This window comes from Chenopodium quinoa, unplaced genomic scaffold, assembly GCF_001683475.1.
Source record: "Chenopodium quinoa cultivar QQ74 unplaced genomic scaffold, ASM168347v1, whole genome shotgun sequence".
Classification (NCBI taxonomy): Eukaryota; Viridiplantae; Streptophyta; class Magnoliopsida; order Caryophyllales; family Amaranthaceae; genus Chenopodium; species Chenopodium quinoa.
Genome location: NW_018745684.1, coordinates 3,933,190 through 3,949,917, shown reverse-complemented (window position 1 = coordinate 3,949,917; position 16,728 = coordinate 3,933,190). Strand labels below are relative to the sequence as shown.

The 16,728-nt window shown below is 33.6% G+C and overlaps 3 protein-coding genes across 4 annotated transcripts; 1 reads left to right on the top strand and 2 right to left on the bottom strand.

Moving 5' to 3' along the window:
• Nucleotides 1-2,137: 2,137 nt before the first annotated feature.
• On the top strand, nucleotides 2,138-2,998 carry LOC110717614 (zinc finger CCCH domain-containing protein 23-like). The gene has a single exon (XM_021896360.1). It carries the CDS (start codon nucleotides 2,138-2,140, stop codon nucleotides 2,996-2,998), a length of 861 nt encoding a protein of 286 aa, XP_021752052.1.
• A 2,747-nt stretch (nucleotides 2,999-5,745) lies between these two features.
• Nucleotides 5,746-6,611, bottom strand: LOC110717700 (oleosin 1-like). The gene has a single exon (XM_021896464.1). It carries the CDS (start codon nucleotides 6,501-6,503, stop codon nucleotides 6,042-6,044), a length of 462 nt encoding a protein of 153 aa, XP_021752156.1. The 5' UTR covers nucleotides 6,504-6,611; the 3' UTR covers nucleotides 5,746-6,041.
• A 1,188-nt stretch (nucleotides 6,612-7,799) lies between these two features.
• On the bottom strand, nucleotides 7,800-14,305 carry LOC110717689 (putative lipase YOR059C). 2 transcript variants are annotated; one of them, XM_021896453.1, is made up of 10 exons: nucleotides 13,777-14,303; nucleotides 13,195-13,262; nucleotides 12,830-12,900; nucleotides 12,468-12,710; nucleotides 10,699-10,865; nucleotides 10,547-10,602; nucleotides 10,378-10,430; nucleotides 10,162-10,276; nucleotides 9,152-9,249; nucleotides 7,800-8,229 (listed from the first exon to the last, which is right to left on the bottom strand). In XM_021896453.1, the coding sequence occupies exons 1-10, from the start codon at nucleotides 13,920-13,922 to the stop codon at nucleotides 8,158-8,160; spliced, it is 1,089 nt and encodes a 362-aa protein (XP_021752145.1). In that variant the 5' UTR covers nucleotides 13,923-14,303; the 3' UTR covers nucleotides 7,800-8,157. The 2 variants fall into 2 exon arrangements, with proteins under 2 accessions (XP_021752145.1, XP_021752146.1); XM_021896454.1 differs by lacking the exon at nucleotides 7,800-8,229 and having other exon boundaries at nucleotides 9,170-9,249; nucleotides 10,139-10,276; nucleotides 13,777-14,305.
• Between the last annotated feature and the right edge of the window lie 2,423 nt (nucleotides 14,306-16,728).

The following is a 16,728-nucleotide window of genomic DNA, read 5'->3' as shown; positions in this document are numbered from 1 at the left end:
TTCAAATACGTGTTCATGCATGCAATACATATACAGTAGCTTAAAAAGCTTGTCTTCCTCAAAATAAAGTTGGTAGATTTAAATTTTATTTTAATACAAAAATAACAACCAATTCGAAAACCTGGAAAAACCACTGGAATCCTAAGTTAAAGTTTAATTGTAACATTCAATCTTGTAAATGAAAAGTATGGATCAGCTTGCTTAACTATTCATATCTCACACGATACTCTATGCTTTATATATTCCTTTAATTACAAGTTAAAGGAAAAAAATAAAATAAAAAAATAATAACATTTGAACTTTTAATTTATTTCGTAAGTTAATTTTACATTTAGATTCATAAAAGAAACTCAATTTAATTTAGGCTTTGTAACTAGAATGTGGTTATGTGGCTAACAATTTAATTTGAGGCATTTTCAAGTATAGTTTAAGAAGTTGAACACACCTTTAGCATATTTTTTTCTATTGACACTTAACACCTTTAGGATTTTGATAATAGACATTCTTACATTACCTTTGTTTCTTATTATATACAACAAAAGGGTATTATTTGTGAGATATAAAATATTCCTTTGTTGCACATAATAAGAAACGAAAGTAGTATAAAAATGGCAAAAAATTGAGTCTTCCATATGCGCGTGCGCACACGCACGCACACACACACACAAACATAAAAAAAATAAAAATAAAAAAAATAAAAAAACTAATTTATTTCCAATTTTGATAATTATATGAAGGAAATGTACACTTAGAGTTGGTTCTATTCACCTTATTTTCACTTATTTCGGGTGTAATAAATTTAGATAAGTGGTGTTAAAAAAAAACAGTAAGGTAAGTTCTGATTAGGGTTAACCATGTACAAATAAATTACAACTACAATAAGTTTTAATAAGCTCTAATAAGTTCAAATAAGTGATGATAAGATAAGATAAGTTCAAATAAGTGAAAATTAGGTGAATAGAACACAATATTAATTAACTTGCTTTATTTCACACATAAGGTATAATTATGAGAACAACTAAATTTCGATGACAAAGATTGGTGAGCCAATGAGGCATTATGAAGGATGGTATAACCGCATAAGTTTACTCTTAATTTTCCTTTTGTGATGCGCGCTCATTAAATTTCCTTTTGTGAAGCCCATTAAATTTCCTTTCACATATAAGAGATAATTAGGTGAATAAAACACACTCTAACCTTGCATCATTTTCCTAAATGTTCCATACATGCAATAACAGTTGCAAGATTGTCGTGTTAGTGTAGTCAATTTTAATTTTATCAATCACAAAAAGATTCAAAATCCAATATTTCTTTTTGGAATAATATCCATTCCGATTCAAATCCGGAAAAGTTTAGGTAATAGTCAACAAACATATATACTACATACGTAATAGATTGTGTTTAGTCCTCGTTTAGTTCGTTCTGGAAATTTCAATTTGGATCGCCGATACGAGACATATATGTTGTATTTATCAAAACATGAACTCATTCCAAATTATGCTGAACTGTATAAATCTTACTTATTCGCTAATTTTTGTTTCCCGGTGTTCATTAATCAAGGTTTAATTGACTAATAAATAGCTAGCTAGACTCTACCTTTCAATATCTAATGAAATGTTTATTTAATTATTAATTACTTAACCTTAAAAATTCGAAACCACATCAATTAATACATTTTACAAAAAAAAAAAAAAAAAAAAAAAAAAAAAAGGAACAATATTTGAAATAAGGATATTTAATTTAAAGATTTAAGTTGAAATTGTGAAGCAAAAGACAACTTTTTCTCTATACTTCTGTGAAAAAACATACGAAGTACATATTTTAGGAGGATGATGCTCTACACTAGCATTAATGTTTACTTGTCTATATAAACGAACTCCTTCGCCCTACTTTCTCAATCACTTCAATTCACCATACATTTCATATAAACTTGTTCACATTTTTTTTATATTCTAACTTCTAAGCATACATTTTCATCATTCTTGTATGTTCATCTTCATCATCATCGTCATGGATCGATTTCTCAATCATCTCTAACATCATTAATTCTATACTACATTTTTTATCATCTTCTGAAGTTTCACCAAAAAGAAACACATTACAACTCTGCATTTATTTGAGAAAAGGAAAGGGAAACATGTATAGGGTAGACGTGGAGAACATGTTAAGAGAATACTCCAACGCCTACGATAACCGAACCCGATACCCAAACCCGTTTGCTGATACAGACTTTGAACCCGATAACTTCGAGTCAGATGAGTTCAGAATGTACAGCTTCAAGGTCAAGAGGTGCCCTTTGATGAGGGCACATGACTGGACCATCTGCCCGTACGCCCACCAAGGCGAACGGGCTAGAAGGCGTGACCTAAAGAAGGTGCTCTACGTGGCGGTTTCCTGCCCGGACTATCGGGCCTCAAGCGGAAACTGCCCAAGAGGCGAGCTTTGCGAATACGCCCACGGTGTGTTCGAGTACTGGCTCCACCCAACCAAGTACCGAACCCGGTTTTGCAATGCAGGTAACCGCTGCACCCGTCCAATCTGCTTTTTCGCCCACTCGTTGAAGCAACTTCGAGCTGAACCAATGGCCCACATTCCTAAGTGGGTCCGACTAGCCCTCCGTACTCAACAACTTGATTTACAGGCCCCGCCTGTTAAGCCATCATTGTCCGCCACTAGTGCTGCTACTCGCATTAGCAGCACTAGTGGCGGACGTGAGGTGGGTGTGATTGGACGCCCTAGGACGTCCAATACGGCTCCCACGCCCACCTCGGCTTTATGGGAACTTCAACTTGCTAGTAGTAGTAGTACTACTACTAGTAGTAGTGCCCCACCAAGGGAAAGGCCTCAAGAATTAAAATTGGAGTTTTTGGAGACTCTAAGAATGCTTAATCTTAGTGACTACTACAAGGTCTACAATAACAATCAAGTGGAAAACAACAACGTTAATAGAGAAAATGGGTCGAGATTTGATTGGGTGTCGGATTTGTTGGCTGGTTGAAGGTTGGAATTGAAGATCAAATGATCGATCGGTTTAAATGTAAGGTAAACAACAAATTAAATAATTCTAATATATACTAATTAATTAGGGTAGAAAATTTAGGAGATTTTATATAGCTTATTTTTCTACAACTTGTGTTTGCAAGATCCTAGCTTATTTATACTAAAGTTTCTTCTTGCTAGTTACTAATAACATTTTCTTTTAACATTAATTTAATTTTTGAATTACAGGATGGTTGTTATGCTGGTTGTTCTTTAGCGTTTAATTAAAAAGGTAGGTGTAACAGATTTGGTAAAGCTGGATATGGAAGAAGGGAAACAAAGATGCAGTTTTTACGTGTGAAGATAGGCATGTATTCATGCATGGCATGCATGTAATGTAGGTCGTGGCCCTCTTGATGACTCACTTCTTCATGTTTATTACATCTTACATGACATTATAATCATGTATCGTATGTGTATTGTAATTCCGTCACTAGTTTGTAATTATCTTTTCGAATTTCCATTAATAATATAATGTACGTAATGTTTTCATGGGTTACAACTTACCTATACTTAAGTTTTGAGTTATTCTTCTGATAATTGTGTCCGCGCGAACAAATTAAATTGATAGTTAAGAAGCAAAATAAATGGTTCCAATTATCTAAGTAGCTTCTATGGTCTCTTGGGATCTATGGGAAGCACCTCATCTGTTGTCTTTTCTGGGTTTAACTAAGTTAAAAATTCTTTAGAATTGAAGGCTATAATTCACGTTTTTGGACCAATTTTTGTGAAAAATCCAAAATTAAATTAGAATGCAAAGTATCTTTTGGGATCATTAAAGTTTGTCTGGAACCATTAAATGTCGCACAAAAGGTTTATAAAGTCTCGAAAATGAGTTAACTTCAATGACATGACTAAATGGAAATTTTGTTGAAATGGTAGTCAACAGTTGTAAGCAATGGTTATTAATCTTTCATCGGGTTATCACACCTTTTTTTTGTTATTGGTCGTTCAAAGTGATGTATATATGTTACACCGACCCTTTTATATGTTCTTCAAAGACCAGTTTGGGAGATATGATCAAAACTCCATGTCGAAAAATCAAGTGATTGGGGTGTATCTAGTCGCCATATAAAAGATCGTTTGAACCCATGTACGCCCACAGTCACGGGCTGGGATCACCTTGACTATATTTTGTCCACAACCATCTAATTAAATTGGTCGTTAGGAAACAAATTAAATTAGATGGCTCCAACCTTCAAAGTAGGCTTTCAACATCTCGTGAGGCCCATGGAAAGCACTCTGTCTTCTATCCTTTTCGGATCCGAAATAATTGAAATTCTCTAATATTAAAGATTATTATAATCCACACTTTTGAACCACTTTCGAAAATTTTACTGAAATTAAATTGGAAGTTGGAGGCCAGATGTCTTATGAGATCATAAAGTTGTTTTTGAAGCCATAATATACATATACTTAGGTTTATAAAGTTCCGAAAATGATTTAAGTTCAATAACATACATGGCTATCTGGAAAATCATTGTTAATTTAGAGCGATAAGGTTGCCAATGGTTCCAATAACCAATAAGTAGCCATTTTGTGAACCTATTAAGGTGTTGGAATCCTTCATCGGGTTGTCACACCTTTGTTGATGTTGGTTGTTTATTTAGAGCGATAAATACTTACACTTGGCCATTTTCTATGTTCATCGGAGGCTAAATACCTACTAATAACTATCAATTTAGTTGGTTTCGGACACGATTCCCGTCGTATAGTATATGATTCCCCCATTACTCAACACGGGTCTCAAATCTCCAAAAATGATCTGAATACGTGTATAATAATCTTTCAATTGAAGAATTTCCAACACCTTAATTGAACCATGAAATGCCTAGTACAGTATTGGTGATTGGGACCATCTTTTACAAATCTTGACCACCATTTCAATAGATTTTACAAGCACCCATGGCATAGGACTTAACTCAATCGGGACTTTATAACCCTTTTGTACACTATTATGATTTTAAACCAACTTTTATTATCACAAAAGACATCTCACACTTCCAAATTTCCAATTTAATTTTAGAAAAAATTTCAAAATTGGTCTAAAAGATGGAAGACGAGGAGCTTCCTGTGGATCCCATTGCATGAGACCCAGGGAGGCTACTATGATTGTTGGAACCATTAACTTTGCTTCTTAAATATCAATTTAAGAGTGAATAGCATCCCATAGTCTTGAGGTATGTGTTTCAAAAAAGTTAAAAATTGCCTAAAATTGAAGGCTATTCAGTTTTAGACCAATTTCAAAGAAATTTTTCCAAAAATTAAATTGAAAGTAGGGTGTCTTCTAGATGTTTGGAAGCATAATAGGCCTACCAAAAATTTATAATCGAGGAGAAGTTAAGTTCAATGAACAAATTTAATACATGTTTAAATTGGTTGAATAGGGTATTAGGGTGTGTTAAATTAGTTGGATGTTACCTTGATTAAATAATGTCTTTAACACTTTCTTATTGCGCACTTCGTACTATAGCTAGCTATATTAGCTACTAGTCTACTAATACGAAGCATTATTAAAAGAGTAGTTTAAAATTACAATCTACTAATTAAAATCCGACAACATCATGCTTAAGATGTGAACATGAAAGAGTAGCATTTTGCGCCAATCTAATTAACTTTTTTTTTAACCATCTAATTAACTTAGCTAAACTATCAAAATTTAACGTTATTCATTCAAAAGAGCTAATTAACAATATGAAATGCACATGATAAAACCACAGAAATTAACCATAACTAAAAGGGGAATGAAATTCAACATACCAAAAAAAAAAAAAAAAAAAAAAAAAAAAAAGGCACAATTACAAACTAATTAAAGCACAATCTATAAACCCTCAAAATAAATACTTCAATTATTCCCCCAAAACCTAACCATACCCCCTCATCGATCACCAGGCCATTTTCTTCGATCCGACGTCAAAGTTCTTATTGAAGGCCATAAACTTCAACTTAGCTAGCTAGGTAGCACCATCCAACAACGAACCTTAATTATTTATACTTGGAAATCAAGAACTCTGCTGAGTAGCATGAGTTCCTCCGGTTGCCTGCTGAACAAAGTGTTCACCCTTTTCTCTAGCATCCCTCGTCTTACCCGACAGCTTCATCCTCGCTTGCTCCAACTGATCAGACCCGGGCGGGTGGTGTCCCGTCATGTACCTGTATATCCAAGCCAACACCGACAACGCCGCGACCCCGAACCCACCCGAGGACAAAAACCCACAGATCAACAGCACAACTGTGATGGCTGCTGGCACCAACACCGGGCTGAATATCACCAGCAACGGCGTGGCTATAGTCAAGGCAATCACGGTTCCTGCTAGCGTTAGTGCGGAAAGTACTAAGAGCGATCCGCCTGCTGTTATCGCGGTGGCCGCCTTGATCACCTGATGAGCTCGTGGCTGCTGCTGCTGCCCTGGGTACTGGCTCGAGGTCATGTGCTGACCACCGTGTTGCATGTAATCTGCCATTTTTACAGATGATATAGTAAAACTTGTACGCGTATTTAAATGGAAAACTTGATAGAATGTAAGATGAACTGAGGATGGTTTGTAAAAGGTGTGAAGATGGTTTATAAAGGAGAAGGAGGGGGCACGTGGAGAACAGAGGAGAGGCACGTGTTGGGTAGCTTATCATGCAGGAATTGCATGTTAGTGTGTGTGGTAATTGTAGGAAGGTAACACGTACCCATTTTTGTCATAACAATGTTCACTGTATATAAACCTACATTATTGTATACTGCCACAAATCATCAAGTATCCAACTTTCCTATGCTTTGTTTTTATCACGCATTTTTTATGCTTTACTTATTAATTCCAAGTTTTTTAAGTTAGTTTTGGTTATGTAGCACTCATTATAAAATTATTTCGGCTACAATTCACATTCACATCTAAACCGTTTACAGGTTATTTAAAAAAAAATGCAAATACTTCCTCCGTTTCTCAAATATTGCAATATAGGAATGAGACACGGACTTTAAGAAAAGAGAGATACTTTCTCTGTTCTTTTTTACTTGACCTGCTTTGACTTTTACACTATTCACCATCATTCCTTTCACCGTATTTGTGAATTATATGTAAGAAGAAACATATGTATTGGAATCTTGTTCTAATCGTCTCAATATGTACTATCATAATATATAACTTTTATAATTTTTATTTATAAAGAAATAAAGTTATTGATGGTTAAAGTTGTGCATCGACAAGTGTGATAAAAGAAACATGTAAGTAAAAAAGAACGGAGGAAGTAAAAAGAAATAAAGATAGGAACCTATGTGATAAGGAGAGAGAAAGAGAGAAAACATGTTCAAATAAGAAAATGTTGTAATATTTGTAAAATTTTAAAATGGTAATTATTGCAATACCTAAGAACAAAGGATGTATGAAGTACTCTACTTCGTACATAATATTATTGTGCACCATACAAATTACTTTTAGAAATAGCTAAGGTACCCAAATTTGAAAATGTGGACAACTGTGATTGATGTAGTTAGCGAACAGTGAGAACAATTATTATTGTTGGATACAAATATACAAAAAAAAAAAAAATATTAGGTTCATCTTCTCTCAAAGGTGTACTTAGCAAGAATGAATGAACTATATATGAATATTAATAAGATTAATGTTACTCCCCTAAATGCAAAGATGTAACGGTGCTCGGGTGCATTTTAAACGGGCAAACTACCAACTAGAAATTCACCGTAGACAACACCCAACAGGGCCGACACATACCCCAAGTCATACACTAGTAGCTGAGTTCAAGAACAATGAAAGAACAATAAATAATCGATTGAACTTTTTCAATCCATTTAATTGTTGCAGCAGATACAAATTGAGTTTCCCTTTATGCTTCGTACATTATATATGTAACATTCATTTACAATTGAACCATAATGAATCAACAAAATTAAGCATAAACAAGAATAGGTCCCAACTCGCAACATAGAAATACACTGGCCACCTCCAAAGGGACCTGCACCAGTTAAGATTTGACAAAGCAGTAGAATTCCCACAGGAAAATCCGTTGAAATGTCTATCGTTTAATGCAAGAGGCAAATCAGCTGCTCGAATTAATGGGACTTGAAGAACCATACAACTTGATGTAGGCGTAACATTCAAAAACCACTTAGATGACAAAATGGTCGATCATATGTTGGATAACATCTGCACCTTCTGTGTGCATGTAATGCTCTTTTACCTGTAATCAGGAACACAAAATTAAATCGAAGTGAACAACTTAAAAAAACAGTCGATTCTCGAATTCTGCTCTGAAGTCTAGGATACTGGAAGGGGATATGCCTTGTTTTACAAGGAATATAATCCTTTCAACCAGAGAGCGTGAATTTTACATAAAGTTTAACTAGCATGCATAATCATATCAAGGAGCTATCTTCCTACTAGAGCACAGCAAGCTTTGATAATTGATATTTATCTATAAAATCATTCAATGCTACAATCATCAATTAAAAATTAAAAAAATAAACAATCAATTCCATAATCTGGTCTGTTTTTTCTAAGTTATCAAGTTCCAAAACTTAGTCTGACAAAAGCTACAAAGTTCTATTTTCCCTGATAAACCTAGATATGGTTGCATTTGCGTACTGTGTGGACTAATCAGAAACATAATAGCAATTCTTTGTGGACAATGCATCAAATGATGTCTCCTGATGAGTCCACGTTCACACTATTTTGAAAGAGGGAATGAATTCTTGAACTAATCAAATTGACAAGCAACTAGCTTTGTTGGGTATACAAAATTGGAAAAGATGAATGGATTAGAATTCCTACAGTATGTTTAAGCAAAGCAGCTTAAGGAGACATCCCTGATAAAGACTAAAAGAGTTACAAGCATTTAACAGTCAGCCTCAGCAATATAATGGTATTCTCAAGCACATATCAAAATCTTTAGTGTGCAGTGTGCACCCACCTTAGAAATTAAAGCTATCTATAACAATTATGCAGGAATCGACTCATAGATCCAGCCTAAGTCTTGTTAAATTTCAGGTTAAACATACATGTAATACTGAACTACTCTTCTACAATCAGAGACAAACAAACAAAAATACGCACACACAGACAACTATACACAATAGGCTAGAAGGAAAGTGAGAATGAATGACCTGTATCACGCTATGGGCTGCAAACCTCAGTCTACTGCTGTGGAAGCTGACATCAACCTTTTCCCATGGAACACGAGATAAACCTGTCACAAGTTCCTCTGCAAATAAAAACCCAAAGCAAAAGATTCAGGTGACTGAAAAGGCAGAATTCACGACAGCTGGAAGCAGGAAATATATAAAGAAGTAAAATAAAATGGCTCCCCTACTTGAGTACACCAGATCCAAAATAGTAGAATGAATTCACTTGAAAAATGTTTAATGCACTAGTACATAAATACGATAAAGTCATTGCAGACTAGATAACTTGCACAAATCTCCATGTTCGAGGGGTTGTTTTCATTATGTTTGCATGAAGTGAAAGAGATAAAGAGAGTGATTGATTCACACTCCAAAAGGAATTAGAAGGCAAACAATGTAGCTTAGTGCATGAAGTTTATAGGTTCACAGATATGCAAGTTCATATTTCATTTAATTACATCTTACTATTAATACCATATAGCCAATAGGTTATGGATTTTGTTCAAAGAATGCGTATACAAAACAGAAGATCAAGCTCATGACTAATTTGTATTCTAAGAAAGACCCCTATGACCCTCATATCCACACCATGATTACATCTTAGTATAAACATGTTAATATCCCCTTGTACCATAATCTTTGATTTCCTCCACACAATACTGCCACATGTTTTTTGACTGGATAACGGTCCCCTCATCCTAAGCCAATATCAAAGTCTGGTCAGACAGAGAAAGAATCTCAGGCTGCTAAAAAGATAAGCCCCAGTCTCACCTCTTTTCAAGTCACTAATTCACTATGCAAGGTTTGGTTGCACATACTCCGGATAGAAAAGGGAACCCCCCCCCTCTCTAAACAAATTCACCAAAAAAGAAAAAGAGAAAGTCAAAAGAAGCGAGTGATGAAAGCAGACACACACGCGCGCATACGGAACAAATAGGCTAGATGACTAAGACAAGCTTGAAATCAAACCGCAAAGTACACTTCAAATCAACCTTCTATTTTGTCACAGCATTGATCTTCTTCTGATGCAGTTTGATTAGGTTCACGGGCTTCACAAAGTTCCTCATAGACTATATGAGGGTATTTCTCATTAAGTGAATCTTCCCACTGGCCAGAATGATTTATGTGTCAGTCACACCATAAAAAATTTTAATATAAATAAATACACATATAATAATAGAATACAACACAAAAAAGACAGTCAATACCTTAGGTAATTCACTCATACGTCTGATACAAGATGTTCTCCAGCCCACAATATCTTAAAAGGTCATAGTAAAAGGAGACAAAAGTAATAAAGATAATACCGACAATCACAAAAACAGTAACTATAAGGTACATGAATGACATGAGATTCCTATAACACTGAAAGGATACGATCATATCCAACATTTGAATATGCCACTCTACGTCTAAATGCCCGCAAAGCTGATCTGCACCAAAGGCCAGCACACCGTTTTCAATTCACGCTCGTGCAGTAAGGACAAAGAAATACAAACAAGATATATAAATAAATTTACAACACATACATGAAACGATATTCACTATTGTCTTCCACCATTCGTTTAAGCAATGGAGGCTTCCCTTCATCATCCCCATCAGTCAAGAAAAGATGTCTACCTGTTTTTCTAAAGATCCAATGAATCACAAGGCCAGCAACCTTTTCAATAGCAGTCACACCAAAGAGGAATGGTACCTACAAACCCAGCAATAGATAAGAATTGTATCAACCAACAAGCTTACATTACATTAAATTCATAGAAATACAAGGAGGATGATAATACTGATAACTATAAGGGAATTAGCAGACTTGTCATCATATGCATGAGTCAGACACAAATAAAGGGAACCGGTACAATAAGACAAGATACATGAACCAAGAGGGTAAGGGGATGAGGGGGTAAAGCATGAATGTCAGTTGCGCTGCAACCTGCAAATCCATCAAGAAATGCCTTTAAAAGGCCGAAATTTGAATCAAAAAAAGATGTGGGAGAATGCATTGGATCAAGCACGAACACAACGCCATAAGTTTATTCCACGGAAATTAGGTCTATCCCATCGAAACCCAGAAAGCATAAATCACCAGAAACACAGCCCTATTGAGGATGTTTCTCTTTTGTCTTCAACATAATAGACATCATACTTCATCTCTGTAGGTGTCTACAATCTCTACTATTGTTCTCTTGACTACAGAGTCTAAACAGTCTCTTCTTAATACATTTAGCACTTAGCAGGTTCGCTTTGCAAGAAGAGATAGGTTCAAGTCCTGCATCCTTGTATACTATCTGAATTCTAGACCTAAACCCTTATTGCAGACACAAAAGATAACCGAACTGCCAAAAACTTTACTGAGTTTGAGACAAGACCTAAATAATATTATTTCTAAAAGAGATTCTTGGATACATCATAAAACAACACCTAGGAACACTAAGAAGATCCATCAGAAAACTATGACATCACCGCCATCCCAGCCCTAAAAAGTAGAGTAGAATCCCCTTCCTATAAAACCAAGAAAGAATTGATTAAAAACCTACAGATTCTTGATCTGAAGGTTTAGCATCAAAATTCAGGTGAAACCATAATAGCCTATAATAAACAATAATGAGATGAATTCAAAATTCACAATGATCTCATTCACAATTCCCATTGAGAAAAAGATGAAAAAATACAATAATACAAGTTCATAGATCTACTGTGTGGCTCCTATGTTACTACCCCTTCAATTTACATATCATCTTTTCACAAGTGATCCTCCTAATTGCAAACTCATGGATTTGCTCCTTCAACTCACTTACTAATGATTTAATGTGGCATGATGACCAAAGGGTCAGCATCATCAATGAGATCCTTTATTGAGACAAGGACATCAAGTTTTATCCAATAAATCAGAATGGGTAAATCTAGTTTTAGTTGTCCTGACATCCTGGGTGTCCCAGTCAAGTCACTGGGGATTAACAGCTCTAACGCCTCTAAGCAACATTATACATTGACAAATTTGGTATAGTGATATACACTTCATCATGTGTAAAAAAATAAAATAAAATAAAAAATCCACTATGTTATAGCATACTTGTCAGGTGATGCATACATACATCCAACCACATTATAAATGCAGCTACTAAATGACTTCTTGAATTCATTTCATTTCTTAAAATAACTGAGTAAATCTTCACCCATTAGTTGTATAACAAGTCATAAAACATAGATAAGGAAACAGAATGTATGATGACCAGTTAAGGAAAACATTTTACATATTCGGAAACCATAAAAGGTATTCAAGCATCCCAGAAAAAATTACCTGCTTATTACCACGTGAACCAAGATGAGGAGTAGCTACAGTAATAAAGTTGACTGCTTCAAGACCACCAATAGTACCTCTTGCATTTTCATGAGAATTGGTAGTGGATGAATCCTCAGCATTAACACCTTTCGGAGGTTGATACAGAATACCAATTGCATATCTTGCAACCAAACCACCAACAGAATGTGCAACAATTGAAATTTTCCTTAGATTGGGCATTTGTTTAATGATCTCCAACACCTGGCATTGATAAGCTCAATCATAAACATAATTCAAACAGAAAACAGAATGGCATAAAGTCAGCCAATATCTTTTATAATAAGATTTGCCAATATAGGTAAGGCTGATATCAAACCAACCTCTGCTGCCAATCTCTGGGCCATGACGTCAACACCATCTAGCGTCAATGTAGCCCCATTTTTTTCACTGCCTGAAAAAACGAATGATAAATCAGATGAAAATTTCTGCAGGACAACCTAACCATAGTTCATCACTCAAAAAATCCCCCATCTTTGAGTTAAACCATTCTTTAATTTCCAATTCTATCTTTTCCTATCCTCATATGTAACCAAAGCAGCAACAACTCGTGAAACAAGCACAGAGAGCAGGATGATCAAAAGAGGAAAAGGCTATAAGTCTACTTAGCAATCTGAAAATAGCTATATATGATTACTTCTACAATATAGCAAAAAACCAAAGTTGGATAAAGGTAAATTATCCTTACAATGAACATATACTTTATCTGGGAGCATTTTAACAAACTGCTCCGCTCCAAACTTCCAATCAGCAGCACTGCAGTCATGAACATATCCAATCATAAATCCCATCTATTTTCACAATTTACCAATTTATAAATAGAAAGTGGACTGTGAAAATGACTTCAATTTTGTTCAATTAAGGGCTTAAACAGGTTTACATAAACTAAATCTACCGACGAAAACAAACAAAATTATCTCCAACTAATATGGAATCACAGAACATGATTTTTAAAACATTTAAAAATTAAAAATCCAAACTAGGAAGTTTTCCAGAAAGCATATAGTTTCAAACAATTAAAAAACCAAAATTTTAGTTACAAATATACAAATGCAATAATAAATTAATAACCAACTCAAAATTCATCAAAACAAACCAAAATTTCATGAGTTTTCCAACAATTAACCGAAATTAAACAATACAAACATGAAACTAAGTTTGACCCAGTAGAATCAAGGTTATGATCATGTACAGGATCAGATCAAAACCCCAAATTACAAAATTACAAAAATAAATGCATGAAAATAAAAAAAAATATATATATATAAACCTGCCAAGAATGCCATGAACCATAACAACGAGATGATCAGCAGAAGAAGATGAAGAGACTCCATTTTCACAATTCCAAATATCTTGTCCTCCATTACCAGTATCCTTGTGACAAACACCGTTTTCCAGAACTATACCGTTTTCCATCAAATTAATCAAATGAAAAAAAAAAAAAAAAAAAATCCCAAAAACAGAATCAAAGTTGAACTCAAACCCACCAAATAATTTTTATCTGAGAAGTGTTTGAATTCATTAATCAGTGTAAAAATATTGGAAAAATCTTATCTTGGTGGGATATTTTTCCCAGTTATTTAGGGGTAGTTAGAAAATTAAAAGAATAAAAAAGAACTAATTAGGAATAAATAAAGAATGGAAAATTAAGAGTAAAGATTAAAGAAGAGGGGACAGGCGGTGAGAGAAAGAGAAGGAAAGGAATTCTTTGGTGAGAATACGAAGAGCTTCGATGGAAGGGAAACTAACTGGTTACTGCCTTGTCGACAGCATTACGTGTCTATTCCCTACCATTTTTTTTCCAGCCTTTTCTTTTCATTATTTATTTTTACACGTTTAAATTTTGGAAATTTGTGTTTTACTCTTTATCATATAATTATGGATTAATTTCTTCAAAAAAAATTTATAATTATGGATTAATGATTCTCACCATAAAATTTGTCTTCGTTACCGACTTATTGGCGGAAAAAAAATAAAAAAAAATAGAGGCATTCTTTTTGTAGTGTTGTGGCAATAAGTCGGTAATAAAGACAATAATTTAGACGAAATTTAAGTTTTGATATTTTGTATGGATTAAATCATTAAAGACTTTAATAGAGGTAAAAATAGTAATTTTTTATTTTAAAAAAAAAAATAACATTGTAATTTGATATATGTTGGATGCTTTATGTTATTTTCCTTTTTTTTTTTTTTAAGTTTGACCTTTAACATTACAAGTTTCAAGTATTTACTATCTTCGTTTCGCAATATGTGCAACAATTGATAACAAAAAAATACCTAATTGTTGTACATAATATGAAACAAAAGTAGTATTTAAATTTGATATACAATGGGATCGAATAGTGTTGAATTTTTACTTAAACTAGCCTTCTGACCCATGCAATGCACGGGTTGTTTATAGACGTACAATATTTTTATTTTTATTTTGTTTTTGTAATATGGTTTTATTGAAAAATGAATAGTTTTTAAAGGAGAAGAATGGGTGAAAATTAAATGTAATTGTAGAAGATATTAAGTTGGGGGAAAGTGAACCAAACAACATCCATGCAATGTATTGAATTAAAGCTAGTGTTTTCTTTTTTAATACTTCCTCCGTTCTAATAATATTGCAACAACTTGACTTTTGCACTATTCATCATGCTTAGTTTGACCACAAATTATGATTTACACGTAAAGTAAAATATAGTCATGTGGGGTCTTGTTAAATTAGATTCGTCTCGTAAAATACTTTCACAATATCAACTTTTGGGATGAGTAAATTTGTTTAATCTTATATAATTATAAATATTTAACATCTAAAATGTGTTTTGGGATGCGTAATTATATAATTATAAATATTTGTTGCAATATTTGTGGAACAGAGGAAGTATGAGAAAGGGGATTTAATTAAGAAAAGGTTAAATGAAGTGACATGCGGCATTGGTGAAAAATAAAGTTTACATGTGGCATGATGGGTATGATGGTTTATGTTTTTAAATACTGAATATAGATTTTAACGGTAGATGATGTGTAAATTTGCATCAATTTAATATATTGTGTTTAAAATAATTATTATCATTAGTAATTTATTAGTATTCAGTACTATAAAATGTTATGTTTATGTTTATCTTCTTTAAAAAAAAATGTTATGTTTATCTATTTTTAACAAGTTGAGTTATTCAAGTATCAAGCAACATTATGCGGTTATTAACTTTGTACTTTTAGGCCCTGTTCACTCCACCTTAAAAAAAATAATATTAAGTAAAAATAATTTCAGTTCAATAAAAATAAGTCCAGTTCAGTTCAGTAAAATTTAGCAAAAATAATTTCAATTCAGTAAAAACATACTTCATTTAAGTTCAGCAAGATAAAGTAAACAGGGCCTTAGTATATGGCTGGACTAATTAATAATTTAAAAGACCCGGAAGTAATTACCTAATGTGGCATAATGGTAGTAATTTAAATGGATTCATCTAATCTTGAAGTAATTGTTATGAAGAGACATTTGACTTGTTGAATGTTGATCCAGGATCATCACCAAAAATTTAAGAGATGGCTCGAAAATTATAGAGTATGGAACAACAAAATTATTACTTTAGATATGAAATCAATAAAGGTCGAGTGTGGCCAAACAACAAGCTAATGTTTGTCCAAACGAAATTAAACAAAGGGTGAGATTGAATTCCTCAATCTTATGCGCAAATGCAATATTAGTCGTGAGTTCTTATTCAACAAGTTTGTCACTTATTAAATTCAAACCAAGACAATATCGTGTAGAGGATTTTAATTAATGATGTAATTGATCAAACCATGGCAAAAGAGATGATGATTTGGCCAAAGATAAAGTGGTTGAGAAATGAGTTAAAACAATATTAAAAGCCCACTTAATTAGGATGGGAGTTAATTTGAGATAGATAGTTTAAGACATCATTAAGAAATATGGAATACTAATTTTATTCGGAACTTGAAAAGACACGTATTTTTTGTTGCAAAAGAAAACAGGTGGCACAAGAAAAGACTTTAAGATTACATTTTTATAAGTTGTCTTTTTTTTTTTTTGTTGGCAGGATATTTCATATGTTGTCTTATAAAGCACAATTTCATATAAGACGGTTCTCCAACCACCAAGATAGAGTACCAATAAAGTGTTGGCTCACTTGGTAAGGCTCTTACCTTAGAACTTAAAGGTATGGGGTTTGAATCCTACTAAGTGAGAGTACTTGGGGGTAGAAATTCCCTTATC